The sequence below is a fragment of the Coenobita brevimanus genome, chromosome 78 (assembly GCF_032717465.1).
Source record: "Coenobita brevimanus isolate Jiangsu-jjx chromosome 78, ASM3271746v2, whole genome shotgun sequence".
Classification (NCBI taxonomy): Eukaryota; Metazoa; Arthropoda; class Malacostraca; order Decapoda; family Coenobitidae; genus Coenobita; species Coenobita brevimanus.
In genome coordinates, this window is record NC_137031.1 from 9,812,236 (window position 1) to 9,834,271 (window position 22,036).

Genomic DNA, 22,036 nt, shown 5'->3' on the forward strand with positions numbered 1-22,036 from the left:
GCACTCATCAATACCCAAAGCAGCATAAGCCTCTCTTGCCTTGCCCTTTAATCTAGCTTGCACCAACAAAGCCCACTCTTTCTTTGGCCAACTTCTCAATTCAGCAATTTTCTCAAATTGTATAAAGAAATCCTCAGCCTCTTCCTCTACAAATTCTGGCATAAGTTTCATCTTTATATCTGCTGAATTTCCTCTGTGTACCCCTTTTTCTACTTCCAACTTTTTTTATCTCCACCTGAGCCTTGATTCTCTCCTTCTCAACTTCTGTTTTCATCAGAGCCTCTTTCATCAAAGCCTCTTGATTCTTTTCTCTCTGTAACATTATCTCCATCTCCATTAACTTCACTTTCCATTCCATCATCTCACTACCAGTCATTTCTTTGTTTCTTTCTACATACTTTTCATCCTTTTCCATACTTTCTTCTTCACACTCACTCTGCTCTCTACCCAAAATGCCAGATTCCATCAAACCCTTTATCAGTTCTCTCTGCATATCCTCCTTAAGATTAGTTTTTAACTCAATGCCATAAGTGCATGCTAACTCCCTCAGCTCTTCTCTTGTGCACTGGTATAGAGAATGTACATCCCTACTGCTCATAAATTTTTGCACATTACTCTCTGCCATGATTACAAATAATTTCAAGGCTCACCACAACACAGTACTCCAGAGGGGAGGGCTGGCAAGGAAGACAGATTCTCCTGGTCACACACACTGGGCTCATGGACAGGTGGCACACAATCACAAAGATATCCCGGACAGGCCCCCAAATTTCTGTTACGTCCCCAGCTGCCGTCACTCCTCAAGCACGCTGCAATAGTTAGGTACAGCAAGAAATTCGTTCGGCCTGCAACTCCTCATTCCCGGGCCAGCTGGATAGCAACATGAGATATCTCCACCACAAATACTGTATCATCCATCACACCATCAATGGTAATGAAATAGCCTACTGCACTATTTACATATATTTACAAATAAACACACTGATACTCAAATAAAGAATATGCTTAGATCACTTATGCTATATCCCCACAATGATCTTCTCAACACCCCCCGCTGAGGGGGGTCACCTTGACGTGGTGGCGGGGCTTGAAGCGTGGTTGGCGGTGCCACCTACTTTGGAGGCATGCCTACCTCTGTAGGGTTCGGCATTTGTCGGCCTCGTGGACCAAGCACCCCCTACATCACTGGTGGAGGAGGTCTGCTGGTGATGTTAGTCCCTGCCCATTTGCCACCTAGGGCGGGACTGTTACCTCCCCACGTGTTTGCCGTGCGTGGCGTCCCGTAATGCTAGGAGACGGGAGTCCTGGAGGTTGAGCGATGCTGCACGATGCGCCCTGCAGCTAGCAATACACCTCTTTGGTCCCTTATTCTGGCTAGACGGGCGGCCTGGTTGGGCCCGACCAGGTCAATCGGCTGGTCATGCGTTGGCTAGGGTCAAGTGGGCACTGGGGGGCCTGGTGGCTCCTATCGTCCTGGAGTCACCCTTGTCCGGGTCCCCCAGTGGTTACCTGCATATACTCCTCTGCTACCCCTGGGGTCGTCAGTGGCTCTGTCCCTGACATATGGCCTCCCCTTGTTGGACTCCATGGTGGGTGGGGGAATGAAGATTATAGCAGACCATATGGCAAGTATTGACAAAAATGTTGTTGACGACACGGCCTCTGTCCCAGGACATACTTCAGGTTGCACCACCCTCATAGCTACCCTGGAGCCTTTTCAGGCCTGTGGTGGCTTTCCTCCTATGCCCCAGCGTTCAACTGGGACTGGGAGGAAGCCACGTCGGGTTGGTTCGGCTCTTGGGTTCAGCTCAGATGACACAGAGCCTATGTCATTTGTCAAGTATCTAGTGCTCAGATCCTCCAGAGGTGGATCTGTGTTGGATACTGACATATTTGAATTGCACCGTTCAATTATTTCAGTTTGTGGCAGAGAACCCCGAATATCATCCCAGGGCGATGGAAGCATCCTCATTGAAGTATCGTCGCCTGAAGAGAGCATGCAATTGTTGAATTTGACCTCTGTTTCTGGATTAGATGTTTCATGCACTCCACACAGTACTTTCAACCAGTGTAAAGGAGTGATCTTTTCTCGTGACCTTCTTCGATACTCAGAGGCCAGGTTGTTGGAAGAAATGCAGTCGTCAGGCGTGGTGAAGATCGAACGTGTACAGAAGAAAATCGAAGGAATTTTGACCCCAACACCGACATTGTTCCTGACATTTGATAGGTTAATGCTACCTAAATCTGTGAAGCTGGCTTGGCTGTCACTTCCTGTGAAGCCATATGTGCCCACCCCAAGGCGGTGTTTCCACTGTCAGGGATATGGCCATGTCGGCAAATATTGCCGTCGTGCACAAGCTGGACTTCCTGGTGTTTGTGTCTCTTGTGGTGGATCAAGCCATACCAGCGACTGTACAGGACCCATTAAATGTTATCACTGTGGAGGTCCTCATGCTGTCTTTTCAAAAAGCTGTCCAAGATACTGCCTTGAAAAGGAGATCTTATCCATTCGTGCACGTGAGAAGGTTCCCTTTCCAGAAGCAAAGAGGAGGGCCCAGACTCTTTTCTTTCGGCCTGGAGTTACTTATGCTTCTGTCCTTTCTGGGGCACCTGTACGTCGTTCTGTGTCCCAGAAGTTGCCACGACCCTTTACAGCGACCACTTCCCCAACTACTGATTTGACGGATGTTGTTAACCCTGGAATTACTGATAAGTGTGTGACTAATGCTCATCCACCCACTGCTCCAACTGTTTCTGCCTCCACTTCAGTGGCTGATGGTTCGCGTACTTCTGTGGTGGTGGCAGATGTACACGCTGACGAGACTCGTCCCCCCTTGTCCAGTATGAATGAGGCTGCTCCTGTATCCGGCAAACGTCATCGTAATTCGTCAGAGTCCTCAGAGCCTGAAAGCCGGCCACCTAAGGTTTCTGTTGTTGAACCTTGTATCAACCTCTCGACTGTTCCCTCTGCCTCAGAGGCTGAGAGGTCTAGCCAAATGGAAGCTGCTGCTGGTGGTTCACCTGTAGTCAGGTCCCCACCTGGGGATGGTGTTGGACAGACCGCTGATGCGTCCGTTCTGAAAAGCACAATGTCAACCTTGCAGGGTTCTAATCCTGTCGACTCTGTTTCCACTTCTGGAGCTTCTAATGGTAGCACTGGCCGTCCCACATTACCCAAGGCGGCCTCCAAGCATCTATCCAAACTGAATGTTAATCCACCTCAAAGGAAGTGTGTTGTAAAACTTTCCTCTTCCACGTCCTCACGTTTGCCCACGGATGTTCGACATAAAGCGCAGGTTCCTGGTGCTGGACAGTCTCTCACCAAGGGCCTTCCTAAGCATCATTCCAAACCCGCTCGCATGTCAGGAGGGGTACAGTCTCGCACTTAATCATTTTCCCCTCCACTATGGGTTCTATCATCCAGTGGAATTGTAGGGGTTTACGTGCAAACTATGAGGAACTGTGTCATCTTGTTTCTCAATTTACTCCGCTATGCATGTGTATCCGGGAGACCATGGTTGGTGATACTGCTCCTGCTGGTCCTTCTGGCTACAATGCTTTTTATTCTGATCCAGTGCTGGGTCAAGGTCGTCATGGAGGTGCTGCTATCTTCCTTCGCCAGGATATTCCATATAGTCATCTGGATATTTCCAGTCCCTTGCAGGCAGTTGCTGTCCGAGTGTTTTTACGTCGGCAGTATACAGTTTGCAGTCTTTATCTGCCTCCTAGTGCAACCGTTGAAAGGGCGGATCTGGAACGTCTTATTCATTGCCTTCCTTCTCCCTTTCTGTTACTAGGCGATATGAATGGTCACCATCCACTATGGGGAAACAGTGAGGCCAACCCTCGGGGTGTTATGCTGGCCTCTTTAGTGGAAGATGAGGAGTTAGGCATTTTAAATTCCAATATAATGACTTATTTCCATAGCCAGACAGGAACTTTTACTGCCATTGATTTGTCCTTATGTCAGCTGATGCTCTTTTAGATTTTAACTGGGATGTGTTGCCAGACCTGTATGGCAGCGACCATTTTCCATTACTCTTAACTGCTAGTGCAGGTGGACCTCAGCCACGTCTTCCTCGTTGGCTTCTGGATAAGGCTGACTGGCCATATTTTAGGGAATTAAGTTCCATTTCCCTTTCTGTCAATGAGTTTGGTGTCTTACGGAGGCTGTGTCATATTTCAATACCGTGCTGCACTCAGCAGCCCAATTATCTATTCCAAAAACAAAGGGTCAGTTTCCTAAACGTCCGGTTCCTTGGTGGAACTCGGAGTGTAGTTCCGCAGTGAGAGCCAAACGAGTCGCCTTCTCACGACTTCGTCGTCACCGTAGGGATCCTCAGTATTTGGTGGCGTATCAGAGGGCACGAGCCCATATGAGGCGGATCTTAAAGGAGGCCAGGCGTTCGTCCTGGAAGGGTTATGTTTCCTCCATCAATTCAACGACTTCCATCACCCAGGTGTGGAACCGGGTAAAGAAAATTTCAGGTAAATTTACTGTATCATCCCCTCCTGTTTTATCTGCACCAGGTGGAACTGTGGCTGATCCATTTGCTGTTGCAGAATTGCTTGCCGACCATTTTGCCAGTGTGTCAAAGAAGGATGCAGATACGCCTTCGGCTTGCCACCGTCGGTGCCTAGAATCTCGTGGTCTCAGTTTTGTCTCTGCTGGGGGAGAGCCTTACAATGTTCCATTTTCAATTTTTGAACTCCAGTCAGCTCTGTCGCAGTGCCATGATTCCTCTCCTGGTTTTGATGATATTCCTTATGCCTTTTTACGCCACTTGTCTGATGAGTCCCTGTTGTTTTTGCTTTCACTGTTTAATAAGATCTGGTGTTCTGGGGAGTTTCCGGCTTCTTGGGGTGTTGCTGTAGTTATCCCCATCCCCAAACCAGGTAAGGACCACCTACAGGCGACGAATTATCGGCCTATTTCTTTGACGTCTTGTATATGTAAAGTTTTGGAAAAGATGGTCAATGTTAGGCTTGTGTGGTTTTTAGAGAGAGGTGACTTCTTATCCACTGCCCAGTATGGTTTTCGAAAAATGCGATCTACCTCTGATGCATTACTGTCCTTGGAATCTTCTGTCTGTGAGGCTTTTTCCACTAACCAACACCAGGTCACGGTCTTCTTTGATCTGGAAAAGGCATATGACACTGCCTGGCGTCATGGTATTTTACTCTCTCTTCATGAGTTTGGTCTTTGTGGGCGCTTACCTGTTTTTATTCAACAGTTTTTATCTAACTGAATTTTAAGGGTGCGAGTGGGAGGAGTGCTTTCTAATGCCCGAGCACTAGAAGATGGAGTACCACAGGGGAGTATCCTTAGTGTTACTCTGTTCGCTGTAGCCATTAACAGCGTCATCAGTGTACTTCCTGATGGTGTACGAGGATCACTGTATGTCGATGACCTCTCGATTTCTTTCACTGCGTATAGAATGTCTCTGATAGAGAGGAAGTTGCAGCTGGCTCTCAATAGAATTTCTGACTGGGCAGAAACACGCGGTTTCCATTTTTCTTCAGCAAAGACAGTGGCTATACATTTTTGTCGTCTTCGAGGAGTCCACCCAGACCCTGACTTGTATCTCTATGGTAGAAGAATATCCTGTGTGGAAGAGATGCGGTTTCTGGGTCTTCTGTTTGATAGAAGATTAACCTGGGTTTCTCATATTCGTTCTGTTAAGGTGGCTTGTCTTAAAGCTTTGAGTCTTTTGAGGGTTTTAGCTCATACCTCTTGGGGTGCTGACCGTCAGACCCTCCTCCTCTTGCATAGGTCTCTTATTCTTCCCAAACTTGAATATGGGTGTGAGGTCTACTCCTCTGCAACAGATGCCCGCCTCCGGTTGTTAAATTTTGTGCATCATGCTGGTGTTCGTCTGGCAACCGGGGCATTTATCATCCCCAATTCCAAGTTTGTTGGTAGATGCTGGTGTACTCCCCTTGGACTTGCGACGCCAGTTGCTAATGATGAGGTGTTGGTATCGTCTTCACTGCATTCCAGACTCAATTTCTTGTGCCATTGTCTCACAGGATTCCCGATCTTCTGTTTTTGAGACCCGTCCTAATTTCCCAAAGCCATTTGGTTACAGGGTCCGGTCTGTTATGTTAGCCCTCTCTCTCCCGAGACTGGCAATTTGTCCACATCGGATCCCAAGGGTGGGTTCTTGGCTAATCCCTCGCGTGACATTCTGTAGGTCCGTTGTTGGAAAAAAGGGCTCACTTCCCTCTCAGGTGTCCCTCTCTCTCTTTGAAGAACATGCCTCCATTCATGAGGGTTCTGTCCCCGTCTATACTGACGGGTCTAAGACTGATACTGGAGTAGGATTTGGTGTTGTCTTCCCTTCCTTTACTAAGGGCGGTAGCCTTCCTGGCATTACTTCAGTGTATACAGCAGAACTGACTGCAATTTTGTATGCTCTTAAAATCATTTTTACTCTCCCCCAATCCGTTTTTGTGATTTATAGCGACTCGCGTAGTGCTTTGTCTGCACTGGAGTCTTTTAATGCATCCCATCCATTGGTTTTATCAATTTTAGAGTGGCCTTTTCTTCTTGGCCGCCGTGTAGACTTCTGTTGGGTTCCTGCACATGTTGGTGTGGTGGGGAATGAGAGGGCAGATACTTTAGCTAAAGCTGCGTCTTCTCAACAGCCCCCAGCTGACTACCCACTTCCTGTTTCTGATGTAACACCTTACTTGCGGTATGCAATTCATACATGTTGGCAGAGACAATGGGATGGTGTTTCTCATAATAAACTAAAAGAAACCTTTCAGAGAGTGGTTGTGCCAAGGGTTCTTCCCTCTATGTCTAGGCGACTGGAGGTGGCTCTTGCTAGGCTTCGCATTGGGCATTCTCGGCTTACACATGGGTTCCTCATGTGTGGTGAAACTCAACCGTACTGTGATGACTGCCTTGTTCCCCTTACTGTCCGTCACTTGCTGGTCGAGTGTCCGAGTCTGGGGGGCCTGCGTCAGAGGTTCCTTCATAGGCATAGGGGAGCAGATGGTGCCTACTGTTTGTGTTCGATGCTTGGTGAGGCTTCTAACGATTTTACTGATGTTTTTAGTTTTCTTCAGGAGGCGGGCCACCTTCCACTTTTATAAGTAATTGTTATTTTATAAATTATTCTTTTATTATTTTTAGTGTTTTATTCCTGCTAACAGATAGTAACTTTATATTGAATAGGCACTTTTTATTTTGCCGTGTCTTCTACTTTGTCATCCGGCGGCATATGACCCTGGCAGTTGCGCCGCCAGATTGTAATTGTTTTCAATCAATCAATCAATCAATCTTCTCAACACCAAATGACACTCAATAATAACCATAATATCTCAAAATAATTAACCATTCTCCCTCACATGTTACTCTATAATATTAACCACACAAATACTCCACAATGGTTCACACAATAATAATCTCTACTATCACAAGTACACCACCACGTGCAGCATAGGCTATCTTGCGGCCACCCACACCACGCTTTCTCTCTCCATCACCTGTATATTCTCCTCCCACAAGTAATACTCATCAATATATTCACATAATTATCTCACCACTTCCCTTGTATAACACCTCACACTGTGTGACCACGCTGCTCTCCCAAAATCACCACGTGTCTCCTCCAACACGCCCACCCGAGCAGAAACCCAGATCAGCTCATCACACGCCGCCAGCCACCAAGAGAGAGAGAAGCCACGCACTCTCCTCCCCTCGTACATGCATAACATATCTCTCACTAACGGGATCACAATACAACAACATAACCTTACATGTTAACCCTTAACAACTTCACAAATATTAATTCATTTCTACATTCTCCAAAGATAAACTCCAACACAATATACAATCACATTATACAATAATAAACATAATATTCATTACATTCATGATACACAACAAAAGAAAACGTACTGTATGAAATAAGGGATAACTCCTCGTAACAATAGCGAGTTGCTTGAGTAGGTAGAGTGTTTTAAATATCTAGGGTCACATGTTGCTGTGGATGGAAGAATAGATGCAGAAGTGAAGTTTAGAATAAATGAAGTAGGAAAGGTGCTGGGAGGAATGAAAAAAGTGTTTAGATGTCGTTTGCTTAGAATGGATGTAAAGAGAAGGCTGTATGAGGGTGTTATGGTACCGACTGCGTTATATGGGGTTGAAACACGGAATATAGGTGTAGCAGAGAGGAAAAGTTTGAATGTAATGGAGATGAGGTGTCTGAGGAGTACGTGAGGAGTGACGCGTATGGATCGAGTGCGAAATGATGAAGTGTGAAGGAGAACTGAAGTTGTTCGGGAGATGGCTGGTAGAGTTGAGCAGAGGGTGTTGCGATGGTTTGGGCATATGGAGAGAAGGGATAATGAGCAATTGGTGAAAAAGATAACTAGATCTGATGTGAGAGGTGTAAGGTTGAGAGGAAGACCACGAATAGGATGGATGGACAGTGTGAAGAGAGCGCTGCATGCGAGAGGGATGTCTGTTGAGCAAGGAAGAGTGGCTGTGTGTGACAGAAATAAATGGAGAGAAATTGTGAATGAATAAGTAATAACGCAGCCCTGAGGGGATATTCCCCCGCATTTGGTCTGATCAGGTGCGGTAAGGGGATGGGTCTGTTATGATGTTGCAGGGGAAAACCAGCTCTGCTGTCGGGCCCTGCTGCAGATGTCACTGATTGCATTGCGCAGTTGACCCTTATGCGGTGCGGTGCGGTGAGGATCTGTCCGTTCTCCCCTTTGGGGCTAAGATGCGAATAAATGTGTTTGAATGGATGAGTAAATGGGGAGTGTGTCGTCCTGTCTCGGCTACCTCCCTTTCCTTGGGGGGAAGCAGCCTAGGTATACAGATAGATAGATAGACCATGTAGATCATCCAAAACCTCCTAAGAAAAATCAAGGGCACAGTCAGAGGAGGAGATGGTAAGGTCAATGACAGAATACGTGCCAGTCTGAACATGAAAATGGGTCGGCCTTCCATCATTAAGGACAACCAAATCTAAATCCCCAACCAAAGAGGCAAGAAGATTACCCCGGGTATTTGAAAGCGAGTCACCCCACAAAGGATGGCGACCATTAAGGTCACCAATGAGTAGGAAAGGGGGTGAAAGTTGGCTGATAAGAGTTTCTAAATCAGCTCGTATAACAGGAATGGAAGGTGGAAGGTACAGCCAACAGATGGTATAGCACCTCCCAACGTGCATCTGTACTGCTAGAACTTAAAAGGGGGACTGACTCTCAAAGGAAATAAAGGGGACATCAGAACGGCACAAAATTGCACATCCACCGTTGTGACCACCAGGAGGAGATGCATGGAAGGCCTTATACCCGCTAATGGAAGGGAACTGTCTGTCCCCCACCATTGTCTCCTGAAGACACACACAGTGGGTTCAGAGCAGAGAGTAATAACTCCAATTCCACCGCAGAGGGGACACCCCCAGAGACAGGAGGCACCTCCCTGGAGGAAGCACAGCTGCTTCCAGGCTGCACTCCCTCAGTGAAACCCCCTGGCCGAGAAGACCGAGAAGCAGAACCCCGAGAATTTGATGGGGCATTGTGTGATAGCAGAGGTACCTGTCTGGTAGCTTTATGGCGAGGCAACATAGCAGCAAAGGTAACCCCAGGACGAAGGAACCGCTCCCTTATCCTGGCCTTTGCCTCAGAAAAGGAAATTTTCTCCTTTGTTCAGACAGAAATGATCTCATATTCATACTTGTATACCTCGCAATCCCCTGAGGAGGCTGCATGTGCTCCTCCGCAGTTCAAAAATTTAGAGGGTTGAGAACAATCATCCATACCATGAGAAATTGAACCACAACTTCCACAAACCTCAGGAAGGCAAGACGCTTCCTGCCTGCAAGAACAACAAACATAACCAAATCTTTGACAATAATAGCACCTTCAGGGTCGGGGAACATAAGGTTTAACCTTAAGCTTCCACCATGCAGCGGTGATGACCTCTGGCAAAGTAAGATGATCAAATGTCAAGATAAGAGTGAGCGTGGGGTTAAAATCCCATCAATTTTCGTCATTATTCTTTGTACTACTACAACTCCCTGAGGAGCCAGCCCCTATAAGAGGGAAGAATCAGAATATGAGATCAAGTCACGAGAATACACAACCCCTCGGGACTGATTTAGGACCAAGTGACGAGAGGCAGAAACAGGATAACCAGCGAACATAGTTAGGGACTGGATGCGTGAACTCTCCTCTTCATTCTTGGCTTCTAGCAATAAAGAACCATCACCCTGCAAAGAGACCTTGCGGGTAAATCCACATGCTGAAACTAGACCACTGTGAATCTGAAAAAAATTCAGGTTCTGGAAGGAAGTACCATTATCCATTTTAAGGACTATGTTGATTGATTGATTGATTTAAATAAGGCGCCGCAACAGCACAGGTCATATGGCGCCGTTAAAACAATACGGTAAAATCAGAAGCACAGAATGATAAAAATACTAAAAAGAGCCAACTAAAAGAAAAGAAAAGAAGAAGCTACAACTTACTCAACAACCCAGCCTCCTCCACAAACAGGAGGACCTCATGTCCCGGGGAGAGAGCCCTCTCTCCAAGTATCAACGACATCTCATAAGTACCATGAACACCCCGACAATGAAATAGAAATCGCTCACGCAGTTCCACCAGGCTGGGACACTCCACTAAAATGTGGCGCACAGTAAGGGGAACCAAACAGTCATCACAAAATGGCCGTGGCCCCCGGGACATGAGATAACCATGTGTGAGACGCGAGTGACCCGTACGAAGACGGGCCAGTGCAGTCTCTGAACGGCGTCCCCGCACATGGACATACGTCCACGGACGGTATGTCGTAGAGGTTACCTCCCCCATCTTGGTCGTAGCAACCAAAGCCTCCCACTGTCCCTGCCAACTAGCAAGAACTGCCACCCGAATGGAGGAGTACAGGTCACGAAAAGGAACTGGGAGGGAAGGAGCAGCCCGGGTCGACGCCTCCTTAGCCAGCCTGTCTGCCCGTTCATTTCCCAGAACACCAACATGCGCTGGGACCCAGCAAAACCCAACACTGTAACCCCTACGTTGGAGAAGATAAAACCACTCGAAGGCAGACAAAACAAGGGGATGAAGTGAAGAAGGACCAAAATGCTGAAGAGCAGAAAGAGCACTGCGAGAGTCGCTAAAAATGGTAAAAGACGAGATGGGAAGAGTAAAAATTAACTTGAAAGCTAAAATAATGGCAGACAGCTCTGCCGTAAAGACAGAGGCAACACCGGGGAGGCACCCACCTCTACAAAAGGAAGGGAAGACAACAGCATACCCAACCCCCGCACCAGACTTTGACCCATCAGTGAAAACAGGGATGGAGTCAGCGTGTATGTTATAGTGTTCTAGGAACAATGCATGGGACTCCGAATCAAGTAACAAATGCCTATTTGAAACAACAGGATTACAGACAGGAACAAGCGGGAATTGCCAGTAACCAAACCTAGGTATCCGATGGGGACATACAGATAGAGATGGCAAATGGAAAGACTCCATTGCAGATGCAACCCTAAAACCAAAAGGCTTAGGGAAACTCGGGCGAGACACATAAAGATGGGAACGTGCATCATCAGACACAGACACACAAGAAGCAGACTCGGGAAGACGATGTAGGCGACACCAGCACCTCAATAAGGAGGACTGGCGACGCAAAGCCAGCGGAAGGATCCCAGCATCCACCAACAAGCTAGGAATTGGGGACGAGCGGAACGCACCAGTTGCCAAGCGAACACCAGCATGGTGCACAGAGTCCAGCACACGAAGCCGAGCCTCAGTAGCAGATGAGTAGACTTCGCTACCATACTCTAACTTCGAAAGAATAAGAGTCCGGTGCAAGAGGAGGAGAGTCTGTCGGTCGGCGCCCCAAGAAGTATGAGCCAAAACCCGAAGGAGCGACAATGTCCTCATACAAGCCACCTTAACATGACGAAGATGAGGTACCCATGTCAGGCGGCTGTCAAATATAAGTCCCAGGAAGCGAGTCTCCTCCACACAAGAGATTCTTCTATCATTGATATACAAGTCAGGATCAGGGTGAACACCACGGAGGCGGCAAAAGTGAACAGCCACAGTCTTGGAAGCCGAGAAACGAAATCCCCGAGTAGAAGCCCACCGAGAGATCCTATTAATCGCCAGCTGCAGCTTCCTCACAATCAATGGCATCCGCCCCGCAGAAAAGGAGATCGATAAGTCATCAACATAAAGACTACCCCAAACTCCTGCAGGAAGTACACTAATAACACTGTTTATAGCCACTGCAAAAAGTGCTACGCTGAGTATACTCCCCTGCAGCACACCATCCTTCAGGGGACGAGCATCTGACAGAGCACCCCCAATCCGGACACGTAAAAAACGACAGGACAAAAATTTCTGCACAAAAGTGGGGAGTTGGCCACGGAGACCAAATTCAAACAGACTAAGCAAAATGCCATGACACCAAGCCGTGTCATAAGCCTTCTCCAAATCAAAAAAGACAGTGACATGGTGGTGCTTATTCGCAAATGCTTTACAAATAGAGGACTCCAAAGACAATAGAGCATCAGTTGTAGAACGCAGTTTCCGGAAACCATACTGAACCGGAGACAAGTAATTGCCCCTTTCCAAGTACCACACGAGCCTGACATTTACCATCTTCTCCAGTAACTTACAGATACATGAAGTCAATGAAATGGGACGGAAGTTGGTCGCCAACTGATGGTCCTTCCCAGGCTTTGGAATGGGGAGGACTATAGCCACACCCCAAGAAAAAGGAAAATCACCAGTACTCCAAATAAGATTAAAAACCTCTAATAAAAAGGAACAAGCCTCATCAGACATGTGGCGTAAAAAGGCATAAGGGATATCGTCAAGGCCTGGAGACGAGTCACCACATTGGGATAAAGCCAGCTTTAGCTCAGAGAGAGAGAAGGGGACATTATATGGCTCTGCCTCATTGGAAGCAAAGTCCACCCCTTGCGACTCCACACAGCGCCGATGCTGCGCCATGGGCGAATTAGGATCCTTCCTGGAAACACTCGCAAAATGATCCGCAAAGACACTAGCGACCTCCTGTGGATCAGCCACCATCCTACCAGCATGAGACAAAACAGGAGGGGAAGGAGGCGAAAACTTACCAGAAATCTTGCGAACTCTGTTCCACACCTGGCTAAGCGGGGTCTGAGCATTAACCGAGGACACAAAGCGTTTCCACGACATTCGCCGAGCATTCTTAAAAACCCACCTAGCCCGAGCCCGGGCCCGTCGGAAGGCATCCATACACTGGGGATCACCACGATGCCGACGAAGACGAGAGAAGGCGGCACGCTTCATTCTCACTGCAGCAGAACAATCATCATTCCACCAAGGGACTGGACGTTTGGAAAAATGGCCAGACGTCCTCGGGACGGACTGGAGGGCAGCAGAATGAAGTAAATCAGTAAAATATGTCGCAGCTGCATCTGAGCCACCAAACTCAGCTAAGGGACAAACAGAAGATGTAAGGTCTGTAAACAGCCGCCAATCAGCCTTATCAAGGCGCCACCGGGGAAGACGGGACCGAGGTTCAGACACCGTAGATTCTAAAACTATTGGAAAGTGATCACTCCCATGCAAATCTGGTAAGACCTGCCAACTAAAATCCAAGAGGGCACTAGGAGACACGAGGGAAATATCAATGGCAGAAAACGTACCAGTCTGAGCATGAAAGTGTGTCGCATCCCCAGAATTTAAAACATCCAACTCCACATCCTCAATAAAACCAGCCAATAAAACACCTCTAGGGTTGACTGTGCAGTCACCCCGGAGAGGGTGGCGACAATTAAAATCTCCCAAAAGAAGAAAAGGAGAGGGTAGACCACGCACGAGGCAGTCGAGATCACCCCGCTCAAGGGCAGCAGCAGGCGGAAGATAGATACTGCAGAGAGTATACCACCTGTTCAGAAATAACTTGACTGCAACAGCCTGCAGTGGAGATTGCAGGTTGACGTCGTAGTATGGTACATCCTTGCGGATTAGAACTGCAGAGCCACCACGACGACCTTGCCCCAAAATAGGGGTGGAATAAAATGCATAATAACCGGAAGGAGCGGGAGGAACAGAGTCTCCCACCATTGTCTCCTGGAGACACACACACACTGGGGAGAAACGAGAGAGGAGGAGACTCAGCTCCTCCCAGGATGCACGCAAACCACGACAATTCCACTGAAGGACCTTGAATACTGCTAATTTGAGAGGGGTTTCAGGGGAGCCTCAGAAGGAGGCTTCCCCTTGCCGACCCGACTAGAAATTGCTTTCAAGCGGCGAGGCTTATCGGTGCCCACCATGCCTGTAGGCTCAGGAATCTGAGACTGAGAAACCCGCTCACGAGTCCCTGAAACACCTGAGACAACCGAAGGAGGAGGAATCCTCGATACAGACAGACCAGCACTGTCCCTGGAGGAGGACAGTTTGGGAAGACGCGAATGAGTAACAGTCGACTCAGAGTCAGAGGACGTTCCCAAAGAGACCTTCCTGGGGGGGACACCCACCGAGTCAAGGGACTCAACAGATCCCCTGTGACGCTTCAGGATGGACTGAGAAAAATCCTTGGAGGAGCCAGTTGCAGGAGACTGTCTCGGCCTAACCCTGGGAGGCCTCTGCGGCTTAGCCCTGGGAGGCGTCCGAGACTTAACCCTGGGAGGCGTCCGTGGCTGAGAATCCATGGGAGCATGAACCTCGACAGCATGAACACCCATACAAGGAGCCTGAGTCGAAGCTGGAGAAGAGACAACAGAGGGCCCTGCCGAAGATGTAGTGGAGAGCACTGCCGTAGATACCGAAGATGGTTCACCTGTGGAACTTTCCAGAACCGAAAACTTGTTGCTAAAAGTCACTGATGGAGCAATAGTCTCACAAGAATGGGAAGAAACAACTACAGGTTGGGAAGAGCAGGAAGGCGCCACAACACAAGAACCCAAAACAGAGGCAGAGGAACCAGAGTGGAGGGAGGAGGCATACACCATCGCCCCACCACCCTTTTGTCTAAAAAGAAGCTCCCGCCTGGCACTACCGAGACTAATGAACTGGGAATTAGCCAGTTGAATGATATCTTGCTCAAGACAGTATTTCTGACATTTACGAAAACGTGGTGGGTGATCCCCCCTGCAGTGGAAGCAGAAAGGCTCAGAATCGCAATCGGGAGTAGAGTGTGAGTCGAGGGCAGAGCAGCGACCACACCGCGGACGGTTAGTACAATTCTTCCTACTATGGCCAAACTCATAACACGAGTAACATTGCAATGGACGATCAACAAAAGCCCTCACGGGGAGAGAAAGAGGACCAATCTCAACACGCTCAGGGAGGAAAGAACCATAAAATGTTAGCATGATTAAATTACTGTTCCCTCCAATCTTTGCCACTTGGTGAACGGAATCAGGGCAAAACCTAAGGATCTCATCATCCGAAAATTCATACAGGTCCGAATTATAAATACGACCCTTGCTATAATTAAATGAGTGATGAGGTTTGATAGAATCAAAGATACCATCAGAAGGGCAAGGCAGATGGAGGAGCATTATTGCTTGCGTCAGATCTTTAGCATGGATCAAAACACCCTTACCATACTTCTTGATGTTACCCACTGGGAGCACACCAATTTCCCTTTCCAGGTACCTGGCAGCATTTAGAAAGTTTCCGCGACCATCCTTATAATGGGCAACAAACCAGTAAGGAGTAGGGGCCTTACGAACCTTGGTAGCCTGTTCCTCTGCATCTTCAAAAACGTTGGGACAATAGTCGCTCTCACTATCTTGGACATTACGAGACCGAATAAGCTCTGCAACTAAGTCACTGGCACCAAGATGCAAGGAACCTAGTGCCTCAAGAGCAGCTTGAGCAGCGACACCAGATGTAAAAGTTACATAGCACCTATTGGCGAGGCAGTCAGCTTCATATTTGAGACGGATACGGAGAACCGTCCCAAAAGGTCTCAATGCAGCGTGAATAGCACGGAATGACAGGGTCACAAAAATATTTCGCAGGAACAGCGTGTCGAGACCAGCCCCAACAGCCGATCCCTGGGATCTCTCAACAGGAGCAGCAGCGGCAGGGGGAGTACAAGCCTCACCCCGCACAAAACCATCACGACCAGAGGGTGACGTCTCGAGGGCTTGGCCGACCGCACCTCGAGGACCAGAACAAATATTTTCAGTATCCATAAACTGATCTTGAAAGTAAATGGCCCCAGGGGCCAAGGGTAACCGCCTACCGGGACTACGAAAGGAGAGAGCGCCAACCGCCGCGAACGGGGTACCTCGTCCCCATGGTGGCCACTCGTTTTAAAAAGTAGCCCCGCATGATCCGAAAGTTTGTCCACGACGGAGCATTAAGGACTATGTATTTTGTGTAAGAGGTATTAACAAAAACACCAGGTAACAGCTCGACAGGAAGGGCATCTTTATTCGCAGTTTTGGCAGATGACCCTGGGGGGGTCATCGGCCAGAGAGTGACCAGATGATGCCAACTCGTGCGGCTGGTCACCGACCACACAAGTGGTTAAAGAAGTTCGGGATGTATCCATATATACATTCTTGGGACAAAATGTCACCATGAGCCATGGGAAACCGCCTACCAGGGAGTGAGGGGACTGAGCGCGGTCTGATGGGAGCAGGGTACCTCATCCCCAGAGGGTGTCCCCAAAAGGACACCCCGTAATGCAAAAGTCTGCTCCCACCAGCGCAAAGACCCCCTCTCCAACACCCCCAGCCCAGACACCCAACCAACCAACTCAGGACAGCACCAAGGCGATCCCTCTGGAGGGCGGTACCAATGACCCATACGGGTAACCTACGTTTCGGGCAGCGCTTAGTCAGACCCCTCACCCACAACCCTACCCGCATGGGAGATCCTGCTGGATGTCGTTACATCCATGGGCAGGCTTGTGGGATCACAGGGGCACGCAAGCCCCTCCACCACGACAAGGTGGCTGCCCACGGGTGGGAGAATATACGGTTAAAAATTCTTCTGTGCTCTTTAACTTTCTCTCTGCAATCAGACTACCAACCTCCTCCTACATGTGTAGTTTTGATGTCACCTCATTGTTTACAAATGTTCCCTTGGATGAAACTATTGATTAATGTGTAAATTCAGTTTTTAATTATACGGACGAAGTCATGGGTATGAGTAAGAAATTCTTTAAAAACCTGATTTCTGTTTGTGTTAATGACTGCCATTTTATCTTTAATAAAGAGGTATATAAACAGGTAGACGGTGTGACTATGGGCTCGCCTCTGGGTCCGGCTATGGCTAAAGTTTTTCTCTGCTTTTGGGAGAAGAAATGGCTGCATAATTGTCCTGCATACTTTAAACCCATCCTTTAGCGTAGATATGTGGATGACACTCTACTTATATTTCAACATGAAAGCCATGCTCCACTTTTTTTTAACTACCTAAATAAACAACATAACATAAAATTTACCACAGAATGTGAAGTTAACGGTAAACTCCCTTTTCTTGATTTATTAATACATAAGTTAAATGGCACTCTGGTTATGTCTGTATATCGTAAACCTACTTTCTCGGGTTTGGGAACTAGCTTTTTTATTTACTCTCCATTTATTTTTAAGGTGGATGCAATTAGAACACTTTAGTATAGAGCTTATAACCTAACTTCAACCTACAACCTATTCCATAAGGAGGTCACATTTTTGAGGAATTTTTTTGCTAACAATGGTTTCAGCACTGCTCTTTTTGATAACTGTATTAGAAAATTCTTAGCCAAAATTTACAATCCAAAGCAACCTGTATGTACAGTGAGTAAGGAGGAAATGTATCTTTCTCTACATTTTCTTGGTAATGTATCAGAAAAGATAGAGAGGGCACTGAAATATAACTTTTCTATTTTCCATCCTCAAATAAAGTTCCGATTTGTTCATAAGAATGATCTTAAGATTCAATCATTTTTTCATTACAAAAAGACCGACTACCGACTGCCCTCCGCTTCTCAGTCGTTTATGAATACAAGTGCCCTAGTTGCCATACAGGGCATATTAGAAGCACAATACGAGCTTTCAAGCCAGGGGTTGACGAGCATAGAGGTCAGTCGAGCAGGTCAGGTCTCCCTGTGAACGATCCTCCTCACTCAGCGGTAAGGGAACATTCATATATTTGTAATACTTTTGTTGATCCAAAGAATTTCTGTATAAAAGACACATGTATCAGTAAGAATCTAAGATTAATAGAATCCATTCATATTTATAAACGAAAACCCGCCCTAAACAATTGTCTGTCTGCTGTCCCTCTGAATATATTGTGCAGTTAAATCCCCCTTTAATTTAACACTACGTTTTCTCTTGTATTTAAGTACGATGTGCTCATGCTCAAATAGTTCTTTTAGGATTTTAAATACCTTACAGGTATTTTTTTTTTTTTAATCCACCGAAGATGACATAGATGAATATGTCGAAACGTCTGGACATAATAAATATGCTGTTCGTTGCAACACTGGTATTGCTTTTCCTGTGTAACATCATGTACTGATTACTTCTGTAGTTCACTGGCTAATCTCGAATTGTGAAGTAACCTGCTGTTAACTTATGCTTACCCCGCTTGGTCCCTAGAGGATTACATACCTCAAATTCATCGATGTACATGTGAAATTTAATTCTGATGGTGCTTTATGAGAATGATAAAACAAAGCACAATCACAAGTGTCATATAATTCGTCAGGATGATGTTCTTTGAGTCTGTTTTTTTCTGATTTTCTTTTGGACATCAAACCTTGACATCACAACTTTCAGCAGATCTGTAACTGGTGTGTAATGGAACTTGGAGTACTGATCTTGATCTGACAACATATACTCTTTGGAGCAACATAAGGGAAGTGTTCCTCAACATATTTTCCTAATCTGTACTTTGTATCTGGTTTTATGGTATGCTGATCAAATACTCTTTTATCAGAAAGAAGAACTGAGAATGTTTCAGAATCTCTAGAATTAGCACCAAGTTCTGCAAGTGCTTTCTCTATGGACGACCTGTAAAATCGTTCAGTGAATTGAAAAAAAAAAAAAAAAAAATCATTTCAGAAGTGAGAGATTCTTGCAGCACATGAGGGAGCTTATGTTTTTCCTTTACTTTTAATATAAAATTAGCAAACTGTTTAAAATGCCCGCCGTGCCCGCCACAGGACCTCCCACCTCACCATCCCCCACACCACCACCGAGCCGCCACCCCACCACCACCCCAGGAGGACACACTGGTGAGGTTAGTAGTTCCGGGCAAGAGGGTCATCAGGGCATCACGGCCCTGAGCCCCTATTCCCCGCAAGTGCCCCAACCCCAGGTGATCAGGGAAACCGAACTACTGTGCGGGCGGGGTAGTGATCGTCACACCAGGGGTGGGACTAAAATTAATACAGTCCCAGGTAACACCGTATTGACGGTCTTGTTACACCCTCTAGGGAAGGAGGCCCAAGGGCAGGAGACCCAAGGCTACGGCCTAAATAAAGAGAGATTGACAGACATAGGCTACGGCCTAACAGAGTGTGCAAAGGGGAAGGCGACCCCAGGCTCCGGCCTTAACACACTAAGGAGAGAGAGTTGCCCTCGTGCATCCCTCTCCAGTTGCTCTTCGGCTACGGCCAGAATACGGTCCAGGGTAGAGAGACCCTGCTACCGTACGTGTAGTGCTACCCAATTACGGAAGCGGCGTCCCGGGGTCGGTACCTTGCCGCAACGGACGGGCGAACCAGTTCGCCCGTTAGTCGTCTTCCATACGGGCAGACACTCTGCTCCGGCCGGGGCACGTACCAGGGTAGAGAATTCCCTACAGGTAGGATCTGTCCGTATTGGAGAGAGTGTGGCCTCTGCGCCCCTCACTCCGGCTTGTCTCCTACTACAGGAGGAACACCACGCCGGCGGTACCTTGCCACGGCAAAAGGGCGACATCGATCACCCTATAGGTGTCCCCCGTACGCCGGGCAAGTTCACGGCTACAGCCAAGGTGCACAATAGGGGAAGGAGAGCCCCGGCTCAGGCCTACAGACACACTCAAGGGACCACGAGTAGCGTGAGTCTTCCTTTAGCCTCTTTCCCTTCGGGGAGCCCTTCTTCGCCATCCAGGCTTATAGGCCCGGAGGAGGCACTAGAGTGGTGGCAAGGCCCGATATCGGACCTACCGCCCACACCCGGGAGTTCCTTGACCCTGCCGGAGGCCCGCAGGAGACGCTGCCGCAGTCCAACCCTGATGGCGCCTCCTCCCTGAGCACCCGCATTCCCAGGACGCCCAGGCCCGCCGCCGCAGTCTACAACGAAGGCGATCCAGGCTCCCTCAATCCCCGGAGGCAGAGGAAACAGGCCCGACTGCTCCGGTTGTTCGGCCCTAGTCCCGAGGGCCACCGATCAGGTCGAGGCCCCCAGACCACAGGGCCTCCCTGCACCCCACCGGCACGGCCCTAGTACAGGAGCCGCCCCTCAGGTCGAGGACCCAGACAGGTGAGCCTCCCTGACAGTAAGTGAAACAGTGAACTAGTAAACCCAGGAAACAAGGGGAAAGACAGTGACAGTGACAGTGATCCAGAGTACAGTGACAGTGCTTACACGGAAAATATATTAAACAGTGGCCCACTAGAAACTAGTGCCATCGTGGTAAGAAGTGTACTTTGTCAAATAATTCAGTCCCTCCCCGCATCAAGGAACCAGGGGGTTTTCTGTGAGTCTAGAGGTAGGTGCGTGGGCGAGTTGAAAGATAAGTGTACGTGTCCCCGTGACCAGGTGACAGTGTCGAGTGTCGCTATCCACACCCTACCTCTATTATGGTAATATCCTCGAAACAGACTCCCAATCTCAGTATTCTTAAAGTGAACAACCCCAGTTTTATATTATCCTGAAGTGACATAATAATTCCATACAATCAATTAAAGTGAACAACCCCATTTGCATGATTACCCTCCAAGTGACATTAAAGAATACCATGATCTCCCTGTGTAATAGTGATAATATATATGATCATTCTGTGAAGCCAAGTGTAATCCTGTATCTCTGTTTCTCTACTGTATATGCTAAATATCATTGTATGTACACTGTTATGAGTAGGACCTAAGTAATAGATATGATATGGTATACTGCCTGTTTTTATGTCCTGTTCCTTTGTTAGTGCTTTACATCCGGTCAAGAAAGAGAACCCCGTTTCAGTAGCTCATGTTTTTACGACGAGAAGTCGCCTTAAAAACACAGCATTACACTGGTGGCAAGCGGTGGTTCTGGATCCGAGTAAAGCACGGAGGAACGCAGAAAGGAAACTTACAATGGCAGCCAAACCACACATCCAATTGCCGAGGTTCAACCCGGACCAGTGCGACATAGATGTATATTTAGACATGGTCAAACCCCTCCTAGACATAGGGTTCGACTCAGACAGAGAAAAGATCACAGTCACACTACCTAACCTGGGTAAAATAATCACTAGTGTCGCACCAAAAATCGTCCCAGGACTGTCATGGGACCAATTCTCACAAATAGTGAGACAGGCATTTACGCCATCAATAGGCCGAGTTGTCGCTCTCTCTCAACTCGACGCCCTCACCTACGACGGAAACCTGGATGACACATTCACCCAGGCTCGGTGCCTCGTCAGCGCTGCCTATCCCGAGACACCTCCAAATGCCCGGGATATTCATACATTCAATGCTCTATTGAGGATCCTCCCCAGCATAGTCAGGGAGCATTTCTCAATCTACGACCCCTCAGGGGACATGGAAAATGACCTACAACTCGTCCGACGTCTGCACGCCGCCCGCCCCTCACCATAGCCACTCCACGCGGTGACACGTTTTCCAACAAAGCAACACCCCCCCTCCAAACCTAAACTGCCGCCTCACCAGCCAACTACTGAGCCGCCTCCCACAGTCCCTAGAGCCTACCCACAGAAGAAACGCCCAAACCCCAGGGAACAAGGAAACCTCATCACAATTAATCCCTGGGAATTCACGGCTTGCAGTCGCATCTGCCCTCTACACGACATTAGGGAACAGCTTAAAGCTAGCAGGTGCAGAACCTTTCAACAAGAGTGCAAGAAA

The 22,036-nt window shown here is 47.9% G+C and overlaps 1 protein-coding gene across 1 annotated transcript; it reads right to left on the minus strand.

Annotated features, from left to right (window-relative positions):
- Positions 1-1,717: 1,717 nt before the first annotated feature.
- On the minus strand, positions 1,718-13,317 carry LOC145408691 (uncharacterized). The gene is made up of 3 exons (XM_080279366.1): positions 13,122-13,317; positions 11,571-12,227; positions 1,718-1,986 (listed from the first exon to the last, which is right to left on the minus strand). The coding sequence occupies exons 1-3, from the start codon at positions 13,315-13,317 to the stop codon at positions 1,718-1,720; spliced, it is 1,122 nt and encodes a 373-aa protein (XP_080135492.1).
- Positions 13,318-22,036: the final 8,719 nt, after the last annotated feature.

Excerpts from the sequence above, each read along its gene's own strand:
- LOC145408691 (XM_080279366.1), bottom strand. The coding sequence starts at position 13,317 with ATGAAGCGTGCCGCCTTCTCTCGTCTTCGTCGGCATCGTGGTGATCCC. Across the intron at positions 12,228-13,121 it reads CAGAGTTCGCAAGATTTCTG|GAGTTTGGGGTAGTCTTTAT; the intron begins GTAAGTTTTCGC and ends TACTTCCTGCAG. Across the intron at positions 1,987-11,570 it reads GTCTGTGTCTGATGATGCAC|GCGACGATACTTCAATGAGG; the intron begins GTTCCCATCTTT and ends TGCTCTCTTCAG.